Source organism: Cricetulus griseus, chromosome 3 (genome assembly GCF_003668045.3).
Source record: "Cricetulus griseus strain 17A/GY chromosome 3, alternate assembly CriGri-PICRH-1.0, whole genome shotgun sequence".
NCBI classification, from domain to species: Eukaryota; Metazoa; Chordata; class Mammalia; order Rodentia; family Cricetidae; genus Cricetulus; species Cricetulus griseus.
Window position 1 is genome coordinate 221748750 of NC_048596.1, and position 24706 is coordinate 221773455.

Here is a 24706-nt window from a genome sequence, read left to right on the forward strand (position 1 = left end):
TACAGCAGCAGCTCTGCCACATGGCACCAAAGTACAAGGAGCCAACCTTCAAGTTGAGGCAGCAGCAAGGCTGAGCTCTCCCCATTCCTTTGAAGGGCTAAGGGTTGTCCTCCGTTATGCCACCTGTGACTATCCACACAAGTGTTCCCAAAGGGCTCATCAAAATTGTCTCCCCAAATCCCTACGAGTCCAGAGCTAATGGCCATCTCATGTCAGAGGGACTGTAGTAGTTTGGTCCTAGTTCGCTGGATGAGATGCAACTGGCCATTCTAGTATCAGCATCTACCCTATGTCACTGAGTCCTGCTCCGAATGGCCTTGGAAAGGTGGGGTGCAAAGTGAGGTGCCTCTGGGTTTGAGTAGGAGGAAGAATTATGCTTCCTGCTACTAGTACCCCGCAGTACAGCAGTACACTACCTGGCTCTCTCCTACAAGCAGATTCTTCCCCCCCCCCCTAAGTACAGCTCTCTGTACAAGCTGTGAGCTTCATTTCAAACCCCTTTTTAAAAAGTCAGGTGTTATAGAGGCCTGTAACTCCAGCATGCTGTGCTATAGGCAGTTACAGGTCATCCTAGGCCACATTGCAAGATCCTGTCTCAAAAAAGAACATGGAAAACATACAAAATTTAAATTTAAGGAAGAGGCCAGCATATCTCTGTGAGTTCAAGTCCAGCCTGGTCTACAGAGCAAGTTCCAGGATAGCCAGGGCTGTTACATAGAGAAACCTTGTCTTGGAAAAAAAATAATAAATTTAAAGCAGACAAAAACTTCGAATTCTTGGCTGGGCTTTGGTGGCACACGCCTTTAATCCCAGCACTCGGGAGGTAGAGACAGGCGGATCTCTGTGAGTTTGAGGCCAGCCTGGTCTCCAGAGCGAGTGCCAGGATAGGCTCCAAAGCTACACAGAGAAACCCTGTCTCAAAAAACCAAAAAACAAACAAACAAACAAAAAAAAAAAAAAAAAACTTTGAATTCTTTAGGAAATGAGCGCCTAGGTAGTGAGGTATTTCTTGCTTCCTGTCCCTCAAACCACCCCAAGCATATTTTGTCAGAAACAATAAGACATGTGGGGGCTTTTTTTTTCTTATAAAACTTGGTTTTTGTCTCTTGAGTGTGTTCTGAAGAATTTAGAAGTTCTAAATGAAAAGAACCAGGGGTTGCAACCTCAAGGAACTGAAGAGGAGGCCATGGGTGAAAGCTGCTTACTGGCTTGCTCTCCATAGCTTGTTCAGCCTGATTTCTCGTACAGCCCAGGACAACCTGCCAGGGACAGCATGGCCCACCATGAGCCGGGGCCTACCAATCAAGAAGATGCTCTATAATCTTGCCTATGAACAACCTGAAGGAGGCATTTTTCTCATTGGAACTTCCATCTTCCTAAAAGACCATAGCTTATACTAGGGTGACAAAATAAATAAATAACCAGCACAGATGCTGGCACAGAAGACTAGTCCTCTGAATGCCCTAAAGTAGCAACAACCAGGATTTTAAAATGAATGAAATCTCTCATAGGTGTATATCCCCCACTGCAATGCTCCTTGCTTATATACATGATACTTTCTGAGAGTACATTATAACGTGTTGTACGAGCCTTTATCGACCCCCTCCACCGACTCTCAGGAAATAACCATTGCATTGTTCACACAGTAAAGTTGTCCTCTTACCTTCAACCTGTCTCCCAGTTCCTGTCAATACTCACATACCACATGCCACTTAGAAATATCCCTTTGGCTAGTGTTACTCTCTTTTCTTGCCAATGGGCAGTAGGCCTGCTAATTTTTATGTATATTAATGTAGAATCAGAGGAGGGACTGTCTCTCCTCTCTCTCTCTCTCTCTCTCTCTCTCTCTCTCACACACACACACACACACACACACACACACACACACACACACGCACACACACACACACTTCTGTCTTAGTTTAGCAGTGAATAAAGGATGGGAAGATCATAGTGGCCAAGGAAGAAACATCCTGCCTCTCCATAAGTTATTGTCTCCTGTTTCATCCCAGTTGTAGACTCCCTTTAACATGTGTACACACGTGTATAGAAATACCTCACTACTTAGGCACTCATTTCCTAAATTAGAGTCTTCTTGGCCTCGGGGTTAATGAAATAGTACCCAGGATGTTTGGAGCCTTGGGTCAATCTCAGCTTACCTCTTCGTTTGCATTTATGGTCAGTCACTGAGACTTAGTATATCAAAGCCTGAAAACTTCCCGACAACAGTGACATTGGCTGGCCTACACATTCTGCCCATTATGCTGGTACAAGCAAGAGCATTTTGTCTCTTTCCTGAAGTATTTGAATGTAAAGTAAATGGCATACATTGGAGAGGCCTTGTCAATGCAGCCTGACAGAATCAAGGTCTTGGGGTGCATAAATAGGTCTACCTCACAAGGGGCTCCCTTTATAGAATAGCTCCTTAGATCAAAGCCCAAGGAAATCACAGCTGTTTTAATCCCTGTGACCATCAGCCCTTCTCTGTAACCACAGTCATGGAGGCGTGAATGGCTGTCCCACACTCATGACTCAACTCCACTACCAGACCGGGATTCTGTGTGAAGTTCTGTTTTGCAACCTTCAGACCTGGGGACAGACTGACCAGTCTCACTTCTGGTCATCAGAAGCCACAATAAGAAGAAACAAAAAATGCTTACTCAATGGGCCTTTGAGAAAGTTAGACCATGCTTGAATCTTGTGACTCACAAAGACCTCCTACACAAGTAGTGTTCAATATCCATAAATCGGCACTCACAGAGTCTACTCCCAAACTAGTCTATATTGAATGAAAGCTATCCGCTGGGAAGGGCCATCGAGTCAGGCCTTGTTACATATTCAATAGGCAGCATTTACTTATTTATTTGATGTGCACTTAGGGGGGCTCTTATGTATGCTTAGATGCACAATTAGGAGCACTTCAGGGTCCCTTCTGAGGCATTAGGAAAAGGAACCAAAGTAATTGGCCAGCCGCTGAGCAGCTAGTGTGGCTTCCTGACTCCTGAGAGTATTTCAGAGATGGGGCAATGGCTCCAGAGTCTGATGCATTCCTATCACCTCCCCCAGATGAGTAAAGACTTTTTTTTTTTTTAATTCTGTGAGATGATGAGACAGGAAGGGAAAACAGTATTTACAGGAAATATTCCATTAACTATGAGCTAACTCCTAGCAGCATGGCCCTGCTCAATTACTCAGTGTGATAAGAATGCTGTTCCATGATGACTTGGTCCAGATTCTGGTTGGGCACCTTTGACTCGTCTGCTGACTGCAGAGCCCTCTGACTTGCCTGGTCCTGGCTGGGTGCCTTGCATCTTCCAGCTTGTCTGTTCTCCTTGGAAACCACACCCTCTGTGCATGCCAGAGGAAATGCTACTTGATGTGTTTAGCATTCTTAGCATTTTGCAGCCCTTGCTCCTTCACGGTACAGGATCAAGGAGCCACCTCTTAGCACTCCTTCAAATCACAACATGGGATGAATGGGCCTGCAAAGGTTCAGTGCCTGTGCTTGACAGCTCCTTGCAAGGGGTCAGCAAGGAGAGCTACCCTTAAAGCTGGGGACCAGGTACTCAGCAGGGATGTTGGGGAGGAACATAAGAAGTTACCAGAATGACTGACTCCCCAATCCAAGCATGTCTGTAACCCCAGCACTTGGGAAGCTGAAACCTGGAGCTCTAGGCCAGCTGCGATGACAAAGCAAGACCCTGCCTCAATCAAGGATTAGAATGTAGCTCAGTAGTTGCATGCTTGTCTGGACAAACGCACACACACACACACAAAAGTGCTTTGTAAACCAGTGACCTTCACATCTACTCAGAGCTAAAAGTAAATGGTGGGAATTTGGATGCTGTTTGTTCACTTCTGGTGTGGGGGTGGTGGGGCTGTGACACATTTAACCTCTCTGTATCTCTTTTTATCTGTGAAAAGGAAACTGAAAGGCACAGACAGAATGGAAAACTTAAGTTTTCTCCACTTTGAGTAAGTTCACTCCTCCAAGAGTTTCCCTCTATCAAGATGAGAGAGCATCTGCCCTTGACTTAGCAAATATCATTACAGCTTCTTTTATACTGAACGAGAGAGGCAGAAGGAAGCGCAAACAATGTGTCTTTGTTAAGAGGTTTCTTCCTCGGTTATTGAGTCTGGGAACCCGGGGCCCCTCTGTTCCCACAGGTTCCTGGGGAGACCATTCTGAGCATGCCAGACTTCCAGCTCATATTCCAGTCTTTTCTGGGGATCTGTGTTCCTATCAAACTGTCACCTTTGAGGAAAAGTCCATTTGTCTGTGAGCAGGAAAAATCAACATTGTATCACACAGGTGGATGATTTTTGTTTTGTGTTTGCTTGTTTGTTTGGAGGTAACATCTCACTAGATAACCCAGGCTGGATTTGAGCTCACTATGTAGGCCAGGCTAGCCTCAAACCCTAAATTATCCAGCCTCACTCTCCCATGTAGCTGTGATTACAATATTATTCTACCAAACCTGGCTCTCTGTGTGTGTGTGCATGCACGTGTGCCTGCCAGAGAACAGCCTTGGGTGTCATTCCTCAGGCATTTGCCCTTTTTCTTTTGAGACATAGTCCCTCACTGACCCAGAATTCCCCACGTAAGCTAAACTGGCCAACAAGCCTGCCTGCTTTGCCTCCATAGTGTTGAAATAAGTGCACACTACACTACCACACCTTGCTTTTTTTTTCCCACATGGGTTCTGGGGATCAGACTCAGGTCCTCATGTTTGCAAGCCAAGCACTATAGTAGCTGAGCTATCTCCCCAGACTGAGAACACCAACTTCTAGATAGAATGATTCCATGTCTGTCTTTAACTATTATCCACAGATCTGATTAGATGGCCAGGGCAGCATTTCTTCCCCAGCTGATAGTCTGTTGTGGCATGTGGCTTCATCCTCTTCCTAGTCCAAGGTCGTGTCTCCTAGACATCTTTTCCTCTCTGGCTCTATACAGTGCATGCACCAACACTGAGAAAGGCCATATAAATAGCCACATTGATGGTGTGGACAGTAGGGGTCAAACGGGACATCGGGTATTTATAACATTCAAATAAACACCCAGCCAGACAGCATAGCAGAGCCCTTGAGACTGAGAAGCCTCTAAAGAACCCTGCAGACAGATTTCCACTACTCTAGGAGCCCCATTGACCCTGGATGCAATTTGAAGAAGCAAATCAAAACCAAATGCTATAGTTGGATCCCAGAGAGTTGCAGGGGAGCATTCAGTAGCCCCACTCATGCCAAAAGAACCACAAACCAGTAGTCACTTCTGGACTGACTTTGTTTTTCTGGCTTCAAAACCAGTGACTTCTCATGAAATAACAAGAACATCAAACCCGCAAGGGTGCAGCCCTTTTATCTCACACTGTTACTTCGTGTGTCTTTCCTTGCCCCTTGATAAAGCCACAGGCAGTCTCAGGCTTCTCTGATCATTCCCATATACTCAAAGTCATCTACTCACTTTAAACAGCAAAACAAGCTTCCATTAAGACAGTAGTATGGGCCGGGTGTTGGTGGCGCACGCCTTTAATCCCAGCACTCAGAAGGCAGAGGCAGGCAGATCTCTGAGTTCGAGGCCAACCTGGTCTCAAGAGCGAGTGTCAGGATAGGCTCCAAAGCTACACAGAGAAACCCTGTCTCGGAAAAAAAAAAAAAAAAAAAAAAGACAGTAGTGCGACTGGAGAGATGGCTCTGCAGTTAAGAGTGCTTGCTGCTGTTGTCCAGGACCAAAGTTCAGTTCCTAGAACCTATGTCAGGTGGCTCACAAACACCAGTAACTTTAGCACCAGGAAATCAGACACACTCTTCTGCCTTCCCCAAATACCCACACACATTTGCACAAAAACAGAATCACATAAATACAAGTAAAGTCATATTTTGTAAAAAGAAATTTTCATATTCAGTCCTAAGAGTCAATAAAAAAAAAACCTCTGTATTTGACAGTTTTGGGGTGTTATGCCAAAATGTCTGAGATTATCGACTTATAAAGAGGAAGGGTCATTTCAGCTTATAGCTTTAAAGGTTCTAGGACATGATCAGTTGGCCCTTGCTTTGAGGCCTGTTACAAGACAAAAGCCATGGTGGCAAGTTCATGGCAAAGCAAAAAATCACCAACCTTATCCACAAAAAAAACAAGGAAAGAAAGAGAAGGGTCCAGGGTCCCAAAGTCCTCAGGGGCATTGCCCTCCTGACCTAATGACTTCCCGTAGTATTTCCCCTCCTCTCCTAAGGATCTCATAGCTATCTTCCCAATGGCACCACCCTGGTAACAAAGCTTTAACACATGGGCCATTGGGGGACATTCAATATCCAAAGTATCAAACAGGTGAGGCGGCTTAGTAGATAAAGGTGCCTACAGCCAAGCCTAATGACCTGAGTTTAATCCCCAAGACCCACGTGGTAGAAGGAGAGCCCTAACTCCTGTACATTTTCCTCTGACCTCCACACAAACACCATGGCACAGGCATTTCATACATGCATGCACACAAATAAATAATAAATAGAAAATAGATAAATGAATAAATGAAAATTTAAAAACATAAAGATCCAGTGTCTAGTTAGCTTCGGTCTTAACATTCTGGCTCCTCCCTGTCTGCTGAATTCCACCTCTCTACTTCACCTGATTTCTGAGGGGGAACCCTCGAAGCTCTCCAGGTGATTGTCATAAACCCTAACTCGCTAGGTTTGTGTAGACACACTGTCTTTCCCACCTGTTCCCTGTGGGAAGCAGACGGCTCACAGTGTGTCTCTCTCCCAAGATCCTCCCCTGAAGTGTTTCTCTCAGTTTCCACCTTCCTGAACATGGCACCCTGCAAACTGTGAGTAAAGAATTTAAGGATCGTCTAACCATAAGACTTTATGCCCCATTATTATGTGTGTGCACGTGTGTGTGTATGTATGCGTGTGGAGGTCCGAGAACAGCTTTGGCCTCCCACTTTGAGGTAGATTGTCTTACTGGCCTGAAGCTCACCTGTTAGGTAAGACTGGAGTCCGTGAACCCCGAGGATGCCCCTGCCTCTATCTCCCTAGCCCTAGGATTTCAAGGGTGCATCACCATGCCTTGCATTTTATGTGGGTGCTAGGAATTGCACTCTGGTCCTTGTGCTTTCAAGGCAAGCACTTTATCAACTGGGCCATCGTTCTAACCCCTAAGGTTTTAAAAATTCTAACAAAATTGGTATAACACAAGTGACTGTGCTACAGCTTCACTGCACAGCTCAGTGCGACCCATCTTTAAACTCTTCATATTACAGACCTAGAACTTACATACATGTCACTAAAGTGCCCCATGTCCTATCCCATGGCCTCTGGCTGCCATCTGTCTGCTTCCTGCTTCTATTTGACTTCTGTAGTTGGTTGCCTGTATTTGTCTTTGGGTGAACATACCAACCCCAGAACACATTTCATAGTGAGAAGGGGCCCAGGGTGGGTAATAATTATGCCACCATGTCAGAACCAAGGCCCATGTCACCTTATTGACCCTGTCGAGCGATGACTTTCCTACCCTGCTCGTGGCCTCTCCTGCCTGATGATCAAACCACAAGTTGCTTATGTAGGACTGCTCATCCTGAAGTCAAATAAGGGACTTTCATTTTACTTGGCTCTGGGGTCCAGTTGCCAAGGCAACTGCAAACAGTAAAATCTATGACAAAGCCTATGTGGGGTTAATGACTGGAGATTTTCAAGGGTTCTGTCCAGTGAAACAGACTGTTTAACAGCCTGGTTGCTTTCTTCAGCATTGCTGACAGGTGTTCCTGCTACCTAAACCTCTCCAACAGTCCTCTCCATCATTCTGGAAGGCGTATACTGGTATCTTATTAGCCCATGGGTCTATATGCCCACTGACATCCCAGCCTGATCGTGGTGGTTTTTTTATGTTCTGGCCTTTTAATGAGAGGGCAAAGCACCAGGAGGGCTCTCGACTCCAGGCTCCATAGGTCTCCCTCACGTTGGGCTGGTAACCAAACACCAGCCCTGCCTTAGAAAGCTGTCAGAGTCACAGCTGAGTGAGTTTCCTGTGCACCTGTGTGTTTCTAATCACATAATTGACTTTATGTTTGACATTTGGAAACCCATTTAAAAAACAAAACAAAACTGGTCACTGGCCAGATTTCCCACTGGCAGAGAACAGCAAGCACCTAAGGGTGCTACTGCCCTGGTTGTTCGTGTGCTCAAGGGCTCTGGAAGGTGAGTCATCCATAATTCCCCCCAGCAACTGAAAGAAGGGGGTCCCCATAACAACAAGGGAAGATTCTTATGGAAAAGGGTGCTACTAGAGTAAGGGGACTTCTATTTTATATTGAGCTGCTGGATCCTTTAATGCAATTAATTTTATTGAGGATTTTTTGCCTCCCATAAGTACAGGGCATGGGACCCAGGGCTTTCTCCATGCTAGACAAGTACTCTTCCATGAGCTACATTTCCAGCTCTCTCCCTCCCCCTCCCCCTCCCTCTCCCCTTCTCCTCCCTCTCCCCTTCTCCTCCCCCTCCCTCTCTCCCTTCCCCTCCCTATCCCTCTTCCCCTTCCCCTCCCTCTCCCTCTCCCTGTCTCCTTCCCTCTTCCCCAGCTTTTAACATGGGTGCTGGGGATCTGAATTCAGGCTCTCATGCTTTCCCAGCAAACACCTAATCAAATGAACCATCCTCCCAGCCCAATAGTCTATTCCTTTTTGTGGCAGAATAATATTCTTTGGCTGTTACTTCAGCTTCTTCTACATTGGCATACAACACGCTCACACACACACACACACACACACACACACACACACACATGCATACATGCATTCAGGTGTTAGTATCACTCAGTCCTTCATAGCCCTCATAGTTGACCACTTTTGTAACGATGCCAACCCTTCTCCTGTCCTACCTGGTTGTTAAATTTGTCCTTGGGACTGTTACCTTTGACTGAATGTGCCCCGTGGTTTGTGTATTGATTTCTTATTTGTTTGCTTCTTGCCTCATATAAATATGCACAGACGAAGCTAGAGAAATGGCTCAGAGGTTAAGAGCACTAGCTGCTCTTCCAGAGGTCCTGTGTTCAATTCCCAGCAACCACATGATGGCTCACAACCATCTGTAATGAGATCTGGCGCCCTCTTCTGGCTTGCAGTAATATATACAGACAGAACACTACACAAAATAAAGTCTACAAAGGTTTTAAAAAAAATGCACAGGCCACTTGTTCTATTGGTGTCTCATACAGTATCCAATGGACAGCAAATATTCAACAAATGAAAGATATTGAATACCATGCTTGATAGCACATCTATAATACCAGAACTTAGGAGCCTGGTGCAGGAGGATTGCTATGTCTACATAGTACCAGGTCAGGTCACCCAGTGCTGCATAAGAAGACCCAATCTGGGCAAAAAAAAAAAGGGGGGGTATCTAATAATGAGTTGCAATCCACTGCTAATTTTGAAGTCATCTTAGCATGTATGTATGTGTACAGTAGCCCTATTGGACTTAAGTATAAATAGGATAACTCTCAAGGAACATTCAAGCACTTGCTCCATGTAAGCAGTGAGACATTTGCAAGGGACAAAGGTGGGCCTGAGACTTTTTACCACTTATATTGGAAGGAAGGAAGGAAGGAAGGAAGGAAGGAAGGAAGGAAGGAAGGAGGGAGGGAGGGAAGGAAGGAAGGAAGGAACCTAGAAATATCTGGATTTGCCTTTGTTTTTATTTTTTGTGTGTTGGACCAAAAAGAAATTAAGAGCTGGTAACAACTGACTATCGAGATTGCACTGCTGGGATCATTCAGACCATCAGACACTCCTGGTTCCTTGGGGTCTTCCTCTTTCATAGACGTGGATGTGTTAGGTTGGGAAACCCTAGCATTGAGTTCTGGTGACCTTGTCATCATGGGAGAGTGTAGCAGCTTCCTTTTGCTGAACTGTGCACTGCTGGGAAGATTCTTTCTAATCAGCATGATTCTGGGAAACCCAGGGTGCTCAGGCCTTTCCTAAAAACTGCTAAACCTGTTTAACGCCCAATTCCAGCACAGCCAGAACCTGATAGACACGATTCTGCCTACTAGGCAGGGTTGGAGCAACAACACCTGCTGATGGGCCAGTGAACTCTACTGCAGGGATCCACCCTGCCTGGCTGTACTGACAAAAAACCTTAAGCAGACAAAGGTAGTTTCTACATAGGATGAGCTGTTCAGTCCAAGTTGGGATTAGAATTCCAGGGTTCCTGGGTTTATAGACACCCCCTGTTCTTTTTGGAATGGTGTGAGTTTAAATAGAGCTGCTCAGGACTCTGAGTTCTTGGTTGGGGTCCACCATTCTCTTTCCTTTGTCTGGCTCTAACTGCTACTTCCCCGTGGCCATGAATAATTTAGTAATGCACTTGGGTTGGGGGAGGGGTGGTCATGTGTGTGCATACATGTGCATGTAGAGGCTAGAGTCCAGAGATCAACCTCAAATGGTGCTCCTCAGGTGCCTCCCTCCTTGTTTTTGGAAAACATTGGACGGAGGCTTGCACACTCAGCTAGGCTGTCTGGCTAGCAAGTCCCAGGGCCTTCCCAACTCTAGGAAAAGTTGGCCACTATACATGGGCTCTAAGGGTCAAGCTCTGGTCCTCATTCTTTCTCATCAAACACTTTCCTCCCTGGGTTATCTTCCTGTACTTTTCAAGAAGCAGCCACCTTAATCAGTGCAGGCTCCTTACTTTGTGGAAATAGTCCGAATTCAAGAGCAAATGCATGTCCCCATCATATGTATAACCTTGCACATTTCTGAATTGAGTTTGTCATAACTCGTTTCTTACCATTCTTCCTTCATTCATTCACTCAGTCCACAGCTATTGAGTAACAGGTAGGTAGCTGATTTGCCTCAAGCACTGTGCTCCAGGATAGAAAAACAAACAAACAAACAAACAAACAAACAACAAAAAAAACAGTACATTCTAGAACCTTGAATGTAGTGAAGACATCTGAGTAAAAAGACAGATAGCTATAACACAGGATGGTGATGGCTTTAGTAGAGAGATGGGTATAGATTTCTGGGAGAACTACCCAGGCTGGAACCGGGAAGCCTGTGACACCAGGAATAGCCCTGATGAGAGGATATGGCTTGGGGTAGGATGCTGAGCAGCCTCAGTTGTTTTCCTCTGCTGTCTCCCTCCTCCTCTAAGTCGAGGAATCTTCAAACTGACCTGACCACTTCAGAATTCCTCCAGGGGAAAGGGAGACACCAGAGCCTGAAAAGTAGGACCAGTCTTTCTGGAAAGACGGGAATATGGGAGTTGAAATCTTCACATCTAGAAGTCACCATCTTCATTCTTGAGAAGGCCATAAAGGAGTAGCAGCCAGGATTGCTGCTATAGAGGGGTGGCTCAGCCCAGCCCATTGCAAGCCTTGGAAAAACTGGGCAGTCAGATCATCTAGCAAAATACCCAGGCCAAGCTACCTACTTCCTGCTGGCAATAGCTATGTCTGCAGGGCAGCCTGCAAGGCACAAAGACTTCTTCTTGTGGCTGGCTTGAAAAAAAGCTGCAGATCTTCTGTCCTGCCACCTGCAAACCAGCCCCAAACCAGGCTCCCTGTCCAAGTCGAGAGGTCTAGAGCTCACAACTGAATTCTCAGCAGCATGCAAAGAGTCTCCCTCCCACGGCCACCCAGACCAGGTCTGCAGGAGCTATGGATATAACTCAGTGGGTGGAGTGCTCACCTAACACTGTATAAAACTAGGCATCAGTAGTGCATACCTGTAATCTCAGAGCTTGGAAGGAAGAGGCAAGAGGATCAGCAGTTCAAGCCCATCCTGGGCTACATGAGATTCAGTCTCAAAACAATAAAATAAAATCATACTGGGCATAGTAGCACAGGCCTTTAATCCCAGCACTTGAGAAGCAGAGGTGGGTGGATCACTGAGTTCAAAGTCCTTCTGATCTACAGAGTAAATTCCAGAACAGCCAGGGCTACACAGAAAAACCCTGTCTCGAAAAACAGATAGATAGATAGATAGATAGATAGATAGATAGATAGATAGATAGATAGAATCAACTAACGCTGTTTTATGAAACACAGAGGTATGAACAAAAAAGCTGCTTTTAAATAATGACCCCTAAACAGCCCTTGCTGCCATGCTGCCTTTCTTTTGGCTCCACATAAGTGACAGGAGGGTAGTGTTGCTGTTTGATCATCTTTAAGCTGAATAGCTTTGTAGTTACAAATGAATAGCTGAAGTCCCCTGTAGAATCTGTTGCCATCATTTTCTGCCATCCAGCTCAGCTTTCCCTAGGGTCAGATGACCTCCACAAAAGGGATGAGGATGAGGTCATAATGCCACATCCTTAGATAGAGCTCCCAGAGAACTGATGTGCTCACCTCCAAAACAGAAAAGTACAACTTTTTCCATGCAAAGTCTTCCCTCCAAAGTAGTCAAGCAACGGCATGAAATAAACGCATTAGAACAGCCTGACAAAGTGTCTTTGACAAACCAAGTGAAATGGCCCCTTACAATTTTCTCCCTACGTGTGCTAAGTACTCCTCACTGTACTTGCTCATCCCCGCTCATTTGTTATCCGAGTTTTACTTTTCTCATTGTTTTGACAAAGGCAGCTTGAAGAAGGGAGGAAGGGTTGATTTTTGGCTCATGGCTTGAGCATGCCAACAGGAGCATGAATAAAGTGGTCACATGGTCTACTCTCAGGAATCAGAGAGAGACAAATGCTGGTAATTAGCTTCTCTCCCATTTTATTGTCATGACCCCAGCCCATGGAATTGTGGTGTCCACATTCAGAGTGGGTCAACTCAGTTAAACTCCTCTAGAGACATGCTACCAGGCATGCTGGAAGGTGTGTCTCCTAGGTGATTCACAATAGTGATTAGCCATCAGACTTACTGGAGGAAGTCACATATGTTTGTGTGTGTGTGTGTGTGTGTGTGTGTGTGTGTGTCTATGACCCCATAGACAGCTTACTTTTATTGGTTCTTTGTGGATTTTACAACATGCATTCCAATTCTGCTTATCTCTGTGTCCCCTCACATTCACCTTCTGCTCTTGTAACTTTCCCCTCCCCAAAACAAAACCAAATTTAATAGAAAAAAACAAAAACCAAACCAAACAGAACCGACTGAAACAAAAATAATAAAGAAAAAGATCTTGTGGAAGTTGTAGTGTGGCCCGGTGAGTCACATAGTTTACCCTTTAGTCCATACATCTGTACTTACAAGTGTTCATTGCTGTGAGTCATTGGTCTGCTTGAGGCCTCTGGTTTCCGTTGCTACACCGCCACCGCCGGTAATGGGCTCTGTCTGGGGCTCCTCCTGGATATCTTGTTGTTGTTGTCCTGTGATGGTTTGGATTTGTAGGTTTAATCCCCTTTACATGCTCCAACAGTTCATAAATTTGGTGAATGTTGGGGTGTGCTAACTCCTAGCCCTGGTTCTCGGCCCAGATGGTAGCTGGGTTGGTCAGCTTGTTAGCTTTCCTTTATCACTATCACTGCCCAGATGAACTCTCCAGAATTGCCCTGGCTAGCTCACCCAATGCAGCCTACAGCCAGGAGCTGGGCCACTTCTTATGGTCTCCGGACCTCAGATCTGGATCCCTCTCACTCATATCACCAGGGCCAGCCAGCTCTACTGTTTTGGCCTGGCAAGGTTCAGGGCCCTCTCTCCCAATTGCTGTAGGGGGCCTACTGGGGGAGGTGGCAGGGTCACTCTCCTGCTCTCATGACCTCAGGGCTGGCTCACCTGTGTTCTGACAAAAGGGTCAGCTCTAGGGTGCTGCCCAGAAGGGAAATGGAGGCTGTTTTATCGAGCAGTGCAGCAGGTGAGGGTCAGGGCTAGCTCTCCTACTCCTGTGACCCCATGGCCAGCTCTCTCACCTGCTGCAGGTGGTATGGAGGAAGAACTGGTATGCTGAGAGGTTAAGCCACACAGCAATGGGGCATAGTGCTCACTGCAAGGAAATCCAGTTAGACCTGGATATTTCGCATCCCCAGGCAATGACCCCATTCACCAGTCACTCCCCTTGATTCCCAAAGACTCACTCAGTTTGGGGGTGGGAGGGAGTCTACATCTAGAAGAGAAAGGAAAACACAATGCCTCCTTAAAGTATTCACGTTTGCCAAAGCTTCATGATAAAGTCTTTCTGCAAGAAAAAGCTGGACAGGAGAAAACCATAGAGACAGGTCCTCAGGGGAAAAAAAGATAAAAGGAAATCAAATCCAGTGGAGGGGGAATCAAATGGCCTGTTTCTCTCCAGGCTCTGTTAAGGACTCATTAACCTTGTTCTCTCTTTTCCTAATGATTCTTAAGCCCAATGAAACTAAAAGGTTTTTGATGGGTTAAAAAGAGGCCATCCATTAAAGGGTCAGTGCTTGGTTCTCTGGGCATCTGTCACTGGATTAACCATATTAGTTTGGAGTTCCTGATGTCTGACATGGAGGGGGGGCAACCTATCTGGAGAAACATATTGAGTCCATTAGATTTGGCTATGGAGAAAAACTAGCCATTGTATTAGTTGCTGGGTATGCAAGCATTCCCAAGAGGAAATAGATGCCTGCAAATGCTCAACAAGCTATGGAGGAGCTGAACCCTCTACTCACTGCCTATGGTCACCGTTTGTACACTTTGAAGGGCCTAATTTGGTCCCAGTGTTGTCTAAATGCACTGATTACTACTAAGTCCTATTATAAGAAGACATTTTATTTTTTAGGATCAATGTTTTGAGATTAGACGTCATAGCTGGGAAATGGTCAATATTGCAATGTGATTTGGGGTGCAGCTCAGTAGAATGCTTGCCTAGCATGTGCAAAGCCTAGGTTGCATCCCTAACATCACAAATACATACGTGTAAATGATGTGGGTGAGATAGATGATAGAGAGATAGAGTTTTTATCAGCAGGTAAGGGAATTAGCTAGAAATGATTAGGAACAAACAAACCCACAGAAAATATCTTGAACTCTGCCCAAACAGTATGAAGTGCCCTAGGTTAGGCTCATGCTTACAGTGTGAAAAACTCAGTTGAACAGGTAATATTTGGACAATGGTAAGATGGCTCAGTGAGGAAAGACACTTGTCACCAAGTAGAGCCCACATGGGGGCTGACTCCTACAAATTGTCCTCTGACCCCCTCACAATGCATTATCACACACACACACACACACACACACACACACACACACACACACAGATAAATGTAAAACATGTAAGGAAAAATATTTTTAATGCCCTTGGTACCATATTCATCTTTCAAAGAAAATGGTACAAACATGAACTTTAGACTTATACATGATCAAACTATCAAGAACTTTTATGTTTTACACTAAAAATAGTAGCATGTAGTCAGTGAAGAGTAATGGACAGGAGAGTAGCTGGCACTTCCTGAATTCTGACTAGGTACCAGGCACCAAGTTAAGGCACCCTATATATTGATACATTAATTCAGTAGCATACAGGAAAAGTGTTACTCATAGCATCATTTCTAAAATAAATAGACTAAAGACACAAAAAAATTAGATTGCTAGAAATAAATAGCTATTAAATATATGGCAGATTATATGACTTTGAAAACCATGCTTTTAATAAGTATCGTTTAGTCAGTATTACCCATTAATAGGAAATAGAACAAGATACTTCATTTTAAAATTTAAGAGAACAGCATTGGGATGGTCTTTGGAGCTGTAATACCAGCTCTGACATTTGTATGGACAGGGTATATGACTATCTCATCTTAGAGACTCAAATATAGAAGACCTTGAAATTTCAGGGCCAGAAGAGAGAACCCTTGACCTCCAAGCCAGGGTTATTGCTCCTTGTGTTGGTTAGTTTTTTGTCAACTTGACACAAGCTAGAGTCATCTGAGAATGGGGAACCTCAGCTAAGGAAATGCCTCTATACCTGTGGGCATTTTCTTGATCACTGATTAATGGGGGAGAGCCCAGACCATTATGGGTAATGCTACCCCTGGACAAGTGGTCCTGTTTGTGTAAAAAAGCAAACTGAGCAAGCATGGGGGGAGGGCAGTAGGCAGCATTCTTCTATGGCTTCTGCTTTAGTTCCTGCCTCAAGGTTCTTGTTTTGAGTTCCTGCCCTGGTTTCCTTTGGTGATAGAATGTAACCTGAGAGTTATAATGGGAGCTGGTCCTCATTGTCCATGGGAAATTAGTTCCAGAATCTTGGATTGGTAAACCCCTTACATAAAATGATACAGTATTTGCATAGGATTCATTTATGGTCCTGTCTATAGTTTCATTTCTTTTAGTTTTTGAGACAGGGTTTCACCATGTTCCTGAGGTTATGCATGCATAACTCTGCTATGCATGCTAATCTAGACTCAAACTGGTAGCAATCCTTCTGCCTGCCTCAGTTTCTTAAATACTAGGATTATAGATGTGAGCTGACATGCCCAGCTTCCCATATACTTTAACTCATGTCTATGAGATCTGTAATACCTAATACACTGGAAATGCTATGGGAGTAGTTATGACATTGTGTAGATTTGGGAATCATGACAAGTTAAAAAAAAACAGTCTGTGTGTTATGTTCAGTACAGACAATTTTTTTCAAGTATTTTCATCTCGTGGGTGGAGGGGCAAGCAGATGCACACACACTGTGGGGTGGAGGGATAGCTGTAGAAACACATGGTAGGTATCATACTCTTCCTCTTGCCTATTAGCATAGCCATCTGTATATCATGGACATTTTCTAATGTTACTGGATTAAAGAGATTGGATTAGATGGGGATTAGAGCTCAACCTAAAACACAATACCTTTGCTTCTCTTTTCTTTATAAATAAAGTAAAATGTATCGGATATCTACAGAACAGTTTAAAATGGACATGTGGCCCCATCTGTTTTCTCCACATTTGTATGCCTACTTCTGTTGTCCTCTAGACTCTTCTCAGGATGCCCATGACCAAATCCCCTGCATGCACTGCACTGGGAGTCCTCTATTGCACCTCTGTTAGCCATCTCATTTTATGTGCTGAATATAAAGATAAACCCAGGGAATCATGAGTGGTGGTGTTTCAGGGAAGGGGAAGAGCAGAAGTGAAATTAGGAAGTGGATTTTTTTTTTTTTTTACTGTTTTATTCTGGGCTTGAAGATTCTTCCTATCAGTGAGTGTCATTGTCTTTGAGAACTCCTTGCCAGTGTTTGGAGCATGCACAGCACAATTCAGATGGCCAAAGCTAGTCTGATGAAGGATCTGAAGCATCATTGTTCTTGCTCTTCATCGAGGCTTTGTGGCGTAATAGAAGGAGTGAAGGACAAGAAGTCACAAGGCCTGGGTCCCAACATCAATCACATACTTAACCTCTGGCAGCTCCTAGTCTCCATCCACCGGAGCAGCTTCATCTGTGAAAGGAGGAGGAGGAACAGATGGCTGATGGGATTCCATATAATGGTCCCTCTGGATGAAGCAGGAAGTTACTCATAAGGAGGTCATTCAGGGGCTCCATGACTCAGCCTCAGGGACAGGAGGAAGACAAGGCTCCCTAAAGTCCTGGGCAAGAATCAGAGCCACTAGACCGAGCTTCCTCTCAAGTCTTTATTTCTACACCATCCTGACAGCCTGCCTGCTACTCTACTTGCCATCCCACAATGCTTCATAAATGCTGCCTGGAGAGGAAGTGGAGCTGAGGCCCCTTCCTCTGCCACAGCCTCAGCCAGGCACAGGATATGGGAATCTAGTGAACCAGCTAATAGGAGCCAGGGCCCAGGAGGCCCCTACTCATTAAGGATTTACAGAGCACCCCATCACATTCAGGGCTCAAAACAAATAGTTATGAGTCACGTTTGTTTGTCTCTGTGGATAAATGTTTCCCATCTCAGTTTCACACATGAGGACACTCAGGTCCAGAATGGGAAAGCAGTGGACCTGTAACCATGGGAAGGCTAGGTCAAAGATGGAGAACTCTTATCTTGATCCTCAGGGTTCCATTGATTGTGACAAACACTATTTTAGTAAAATGCCTTACTGATGGTTTCTCTACGTTTTGGGGGGGTCTCTTAATTCATTCCATTACTACAATATATCTGGGGCTGATCCTCTTGCCTCAGCCTTCTGAGTGACCAGCTCACAAGCAAGAGCCACCATGCCAGACCTCTTAAGCATTTATTTCCCATGCAAACCCAGTCATCAGGCTGTTCTTAATCATGGTTACTATTGCCTCTTAGTCTTTGACTAAAGCTGCTGATTATGGACAGTTGCCTTGTAGATGCCTGGATGGAGCTAGGTCTCAAAAAAAAAAAAAAAACCAGAAAGAAAGAAAGTAACACATATTATTATTTACAATGTTAAAGAAAAGCAAAGAAATGGTGTAGGAGAGAAAAAACTTGATTTGATGCTGCTTTCTCACAGCCACATTGTTGCTCATTTGTGAAAAAGCACTTCACTTGTAAAGTTAACCGCCCATTAGTAAGTGAGAGCTGTTTTCCCTAATTGGTGGACTCCTGGGGACAGCTGCATAGTTAGTGGTTGGAGTAATGAACCAGGTGCCCTTGACTTCTATTTCTGGTTCCTCCAGAAACTTGTGTGGCCCTAGGCAGTTTCCCCTCATTTCTGTGGACCTTCCTTGTTTCTTCTCCACCCCCCCCAAAAAAAAAACTTCCACTTTTCCTTCCTTGGGGGAGGGGGTGCTAAATGAGCAAAGAAACCATGTCTGTGGAGCTTTGTGGAGATGACTAGCTGAAGTGCCTTGATTTAGCAGGTATTAATCAATAGAATTTCTGATTATTGATAGAACTACATTGTTGAGCTTATAATGAACTCCTTGGATACATAACTGGCCACAGGAAGTAGTTGGAGTCCATAGGGATCTAGCCCAGTATTCGTCATAGTTATCAAAAGTCTGGTGTGTCTTTGTGTGGGGTCTCAAATCCCACTGATGACTTTATGGGAATAGTTTGGATCTCTGAAAACCAGGTCATGGAGGCTCCTCTGGAGTGGCCCCAAGGATAGTAATAGCTCAGCCCTCCCTATTTACAGGGGGACATGAAATCAGGTGTCTTCCCTTTGCTTATTTCCTTATTGTTTTTCTCTGCACCAGCCTTAAAGCTGAGAGTTGAGCAGCCAGCGGCTCTAATACACAGGAACAAAAATGCCACAGACCCCCACAAAGATCATTAGTGCCTTCAGCTGCAATGACACCCAGCCCTGCTGCCAGCAACAGCTGCCCCTTCCCTATCCACCCCTACAGCCTTCCAACTCCCCCCACCCTAAACACCAGCAGCCTGCTGGCTCCCTAGTTCCACCCCCTTCTTAAGGGAGGAAAAAGCAATAGCCAGTCTCTGCTGCCTGTGTGTGTGTGTTTTCATCCATTCCTTCAGGATTCTTCTTATGTCCCCAAGCAGCTATCAGGTCTAGAAAAACTACCCACTCATTTTTTTTTCTACTCCCACATTTCCATCCCAGTATTTAATTTGCAAAATAAAAAAAACAAAATAACATTGTGCTAAAACAGCTATCAGGGAATCCACTGTTCTGCCCCTGCTACAAAATTTCTACAGAAAATACATCACCCCAGGAATGCACCCTGGGAATCAGGACTCCAGGGTTCAGCCTCCAGAGCAGCACCAAGGCAGAGGCCCCTCCCTTTTCCCTGGGCAGCCACCCTGGCTAAGATGAGGGGCCGCAGCAAGCCCAGATGGTTTTGTTTGGGCCCTTTGGCAGACACACAGAACTCCACACTGCACAGCATCAGGGACCACTTAGAGGAAAAGCATGGTTTGTGTTTTATATTTTTGCAAGGAGCTGGGGAAGAAGAAGTTGCCAGGAAACCGACCCTCAGAGCATTGTGCTCCAGGATTCTTCATCAGGCCTGGAGGCACTTCCAAAAAAGGCACAAGTGGAGCTTTCTCCTGAGTGTTCACGCCAGGTGTAGCTTCTTTTCCTCCTGGAAGGGGTCTACCTTCTCTGGTCTGTACATCAGATGCAGATGGGGCTCCTAGCTCCCACTCCCACTCTATGCTACTGAGACCAGGACCATCATCTGTATGGTCCATGCAAAATAGATGAAAACACATTGAAAATTTCAAGAAGGCAACAGCAGGTGCATGACCCTCTTGAGCAAGAGACACTTTAGTCACACATCCACGAAGCCATCGCTGTACAAGGGTCCACTTTGCTTGGCCAGGGTGGATGTAGGGTAGAGTCTGAGAAGAACATCCTTTAGAGGGAGGGGGGACCTTTATACTTACTGTAAAATTTCCAGCACACACATAATCTCATTTAATTTTTTAAGCTCCAAGTCAAGACTTGGGAAATTTAAGAAAAGAACTCTGGTGGCTGGGCAGCTATTCTCTCATTTGCTAGAATCTGGGAACACTAAGAGCATAAGGAAAACACAATGAGATCCACATTTATTGTCTTCTTATTTGCACCATTGCTGAGTTCAGGATCTGCTGCTGTTAAGATCGATCTTACCCGGGGCCATTCTTAACATTTTACAACTGGGAAAACTTATGCTAAGGGGATGGCTACAAGTTAAAGGCTAGTGAGTTGGAAGGCGGGGAGCCTAGATTTAAACAGAGACTTCAGACTCTGAAGTCTGGGTCTTGCCATGGCATTCTATAGTATGGCAGGTTATGTGTAAGGCCAAAGTCATAGAGTCGAGTAGTTCTAGTGTTTATATGGTTGAGGTAGATTTATCTGTAGGTGAGATATCTATACCCAACAAGTGGGTATCACAGACTCATTCATGGAGGCAGAGCACCCATTGCCTATGACATAGTTCTGTATGTTTAAGTGACTAAGGCAGGATGGTCAGAGCCAATGCAAGACTTTAGGTAGTTTGCTTCACTTGCAATGTCTCTCTACTCACTTGAAACTGGTTTCAGAGAGACAGAAAAGTCTCCAGTCTCTGGCTTCAGAGTGAAATGCACTGTGGACGAAGAAGTGGTCCCTTAGTAAGCTTCAATAGTTCCTCCTCACCCTTCCGGTTACCCATGCAGACAAAAAAATTTTAGAATTCCACTGAGGAGAGTGTGAAGATAAAAGAATGCAGCCACTCTAGAAACCGGTTTTTAACTGCAGCCCAGTTTTACTTGGGTGGTAAGTCCACTGGCCAAGTATTGACTAACTGCATTCTGAGCCTGGGGAAAACAGGGCTTATGGAACACAAGGAAATGGTCTTCCCATCTGAAAGGTGGATGCTGTCTGTAATAGGGAGCTGGGGACTCAGTCTGAAACAAAACCTAAAAAGCTATGTCCTCATATGGAGTAGACAAACAAGATTGCAGGGGAAAATCTCACAGGGAAGGACAAGATCAGGTACCCTGCTTTGATCAAAAGAAATTCACATTCTAAGTGTACAGAAGGAAAAGAAAGCTCCGTGAACATAATAAATGCAAACTCGTGAGCACAGTTTAGCCTCTGGTGGCATTCCCTAGATCGCTAAGTAACTTTTACTTTCATCCAGAAAAAGGCACCCTACTCCTAGAGCAATTGGAAGCAGCCCTAATTGCCTCCCAACCTCAAGATCAACTTTTTTCACTCCTAGGATTCCCTAGACCTTCTCTTGCTGGCAAGGCAAGACTGTGGTATCCCTACAGTGAGGAACTCTTGCTTTCCCCCTCTTTGTGCTGAGGAAAAAAAAAAAAAAAACAAAAAGAAACAAAAAAATAAAAGCTTGACAAGCACACTCTGTGATCACGAGTCGCCTGCCCCCATCTATGGTCGCAACAATCTCTGCCCTCCAGCGAGTGAGGATGTCTGAGGCTCTTGCACATTAGCGGCAGGAAGTGGAGTCCCGAAGGGAGGCTGGGAATTTGAACGCCTTCCCATTTCAGCACTCGAGGGGAGGAAGCGCTCACTGCTCAGCCCTCCGCGTGCACAGATGGCTACCGCTCCCTCCTGAGCCTGCTGTGTTCCCGGCTCCGATCCTCTCCTCCCTCCTCTCATCTCCCCGCCCCCATCGCCTCTCCCTCTCCTTGGAGGGAAAAGTCTGCGAGCTGGGAACTGTCTTGGAGAATTCAACAAAGGCACGAGCCAAAGGGGAACAAACTTGAAAAAGAACTTGTTTTGTTCCTGTTAAGGAACTTGCAGGAAAAATCCACACTCACTGGTGTGTGAGTGTGTGTGTGTGTGTGTGTGTGTGTGTGTGTGTGTGTGTGTGTGTGTGTGTGTGTGTGTGTGTTTCTAGCACTAGTAGTTGGCAGGCTACCCAGAGGAGGCACCAACAACTGTAAGGTCTCTGCTATGATAAGGAAACTCTCAGCTGTTGAAAAAGTTAATCAGCAAAGAAGGGACGGAGACCAGGGAACTCACCGCTCCTGAATTTAAACTGCGTTGTTTTCCGTCCAGATATTTCAATGGAGACAGTTGGAGAATCTCTATTTCAGGGAAAAGAAGTTTTCCGTGGAAGTTCATGACCCCCGTAGGTAAGTCTGAAAAGCCTTTTTCTTTTAAGAGTGTGTGGCATGCTATTTGTGTTTCAGTTTTGTGTTGTGGAGATGGCTAATGTTCATGACCAGTTTGGGGTGAGGGGAGAGAATGGTGAATCGTGGAGAGCACAGCAGCGTTCCCATTAGACAGTAAAGCTTGTGTTGATAAATGCAGCATGTGTCTGTGTGTGTGTGTGTGTGTGTGTGTGTGTGTGTGTGTGTGTGTAGCAATTCTGTGATCATTTCATCTAGCTACATGTTGCTGTGTGTGTGATGCCGGAGGAAGCATTGTGGCACTTTGGAACAACATTGAGTTACATGGGGGCAGTGGCCTTGTAATAGACAGGAGACCAAAGACGTCCTTGCTGGAGGTGCTGAGCCTATTTCAGGAAGGACAGTGGACACTGAAAGGCATCTGTCACCAAAGTGGTTAGGTTCATTGATTTTGATCAGGGAGCCTGATTTTTGGATGTTAGTATTGTGGGTGGATAAGAAATAAAAGCAATTCTTTTTCCTTCTTCCTACATCATACCCCTGAGAACATCAGCCTTAAAAACCTGTGTTTCAAGCTGGATGGATGCCAGACAATAGGGTCCCAGTGTGGAATGCAGAGAACCTTGCAGGGAAGGAGTCTGGGCACCCTCTACCCTCTACTGGCAATCCTTTGTCTGCTGGCAATCCTAAAGTTGCAGGCAGCCCATAGCCAGCAGCAGCATCCCCTATGCCATTCCTGGCACCTAGGAATAAATTGCTGTCTGTAAGTCCAGATGTATATGACAAGGAGGCAGGTCTGGAAAGACACTAAATAGATCAGATGGGCTTGAGAAGTCACAGTGAGTTTCAGGTGTTGATAAATCATCCCTGGACTTAGGAGGAAGTGCTGGCAAGCAGCCCTACCTAGCATACAGACAAGCAGCTGGGCCCTCCAGGGTGCTCGGGACAGGACTTGGGATAAGATACTGCCTCCAAGGAGAAGGCAGAGGTTTGTGCAGAAGCCTCTGTGCCTGCTGCTGCTGATAACCCAGCTGCGTTGTGTACCTCCTTGTAATCTACGTGGAACAGCCTCCCTCCTGTAGGTGAGAGTTTATCCCTGCCCCTTACTTACTATGAGACAAGCAGCTGGAGGACAGAAGGTTCTAGAGTTTCTGAGTCTGCATTCAGTTGCAGAGGGTACTATTAAGCAGAAGGATGGCTTGTTTGGTGGTTCTCAGGACCCTGGGATGCATTTCATGGTTTAAGGACCCTCCTCCACAGAGCACAATCCATCTGCACAGGCCAAGGAGGGGCAGGTGGATGCCAAAAATAATAATCCAGCCAGGGAGAAACTCACTGCTATTTTTCCAGGTGAACTTATGCCAGACTAAGATTCAGAGACATGTGCAGAAAAAGGAAACCTAAGCGCAAAAAAGGGTGAAATGAATTCTACACTGTGAATCATAGACAGAAAGGGGATGCTTGACAGAGCAAGAGTTAAATAAAAAGATGGGCCACCTATGGGCCTGAGCACAGGAAATAGACAGTCTCCATGCCTGTGTTCTGCTTGTACCTGGGGTAAATCCTTCTCCTGAGTGTGTGTGTGTGTGTGTGTGTGTGTGTGTGTGTGTGTGTGTGTGTGATATGCACATATGTATGTCCCTTCTGTGTCTGCGATCTCATTAGTGATATAATTACTAATTTTTCTCACTTTACCACAGCCTAGGGATATGGAAAAGAGATCTAACATCATATATTATCATGTAGTGGGCTTTTGGCTTATTTAGCAAATGTGATCCATCTCAGACATATCTTGAGAACTTCTGTGTTCTTTTATGTTAGTTGTGAATGGTTACAAATGGAAAGCTGAGTCAGTATCCCCTTCCATTAGGAGCTGTTAGCAGAGTGGTAAAAGAAGTAATTGATGGGATTTGCCAGGTATAGGCACTGTTTTGATACTAACACACATTTGCTCCCTGGATCCTCACTATGATCTGGGAAATAAGTCAAGGTTCAGGAATGGACTGTGGATAGCTAGTGTGGGGCACAGGCTGGATTTGAACCCCTAGAAGTCTGAGGCCAGAGCTTATGAACTTTAGTGCTACACTGTGTGCCAGGCAGGGTGTACTGGGTGCCAAGTGGTACAAACCAAAGTGATGAATGATGTGAACATCGAAGGCCCAGCTGGTCAGGTAGAGCTTCCTGAGGAGAGATCTGAAATCCATGGGGTTTCTAGGAGGTGGGCCCTCAGGGGTATGGACAACTGAGGTGATCAGAGAAGGGAAGGGATCATGTGGATGGAAAAGCCCTAAAATGGCAGTTTGACCATCTTCCCTTGAGGAAAAGCAACCCCAAGTCCACCATGACAGGGATATCACTTGGGGC

At 45.3% G+C, this 24706-nt stretch overlaps 1 protein-coding gene across 5 annotated transcripts in view; it reads left to right on the forward strand.

Annotated features, from left to right (window-relative positions):
- Frmd4a (FERM domain containing 4A) overlaps window positions 1-24706 on the forward strand; it is a 303426-nt gene that overhangs the window by 230511 nt on the left and 48209 nt on the right. For 3 of the 5 annotated variants that reach the window (XM_027405198.2, XM_027405203.2, XM_027405200.2), the window contains exon 12: window positions 22269-22345. In XM_027405198.2, coding sequence (XP_027260999.1) covers window positions 22269-22345 — 77 coding nt within the window. Of the gene's footprint in view, window positions 1-21734; window positions 22030-22268; window positions 22346-24706 lie in introns of those variants that run through there. The other 2 variants (XM_027405201.2, XM_027405202.2) reach the window with 2 other exon arrangements.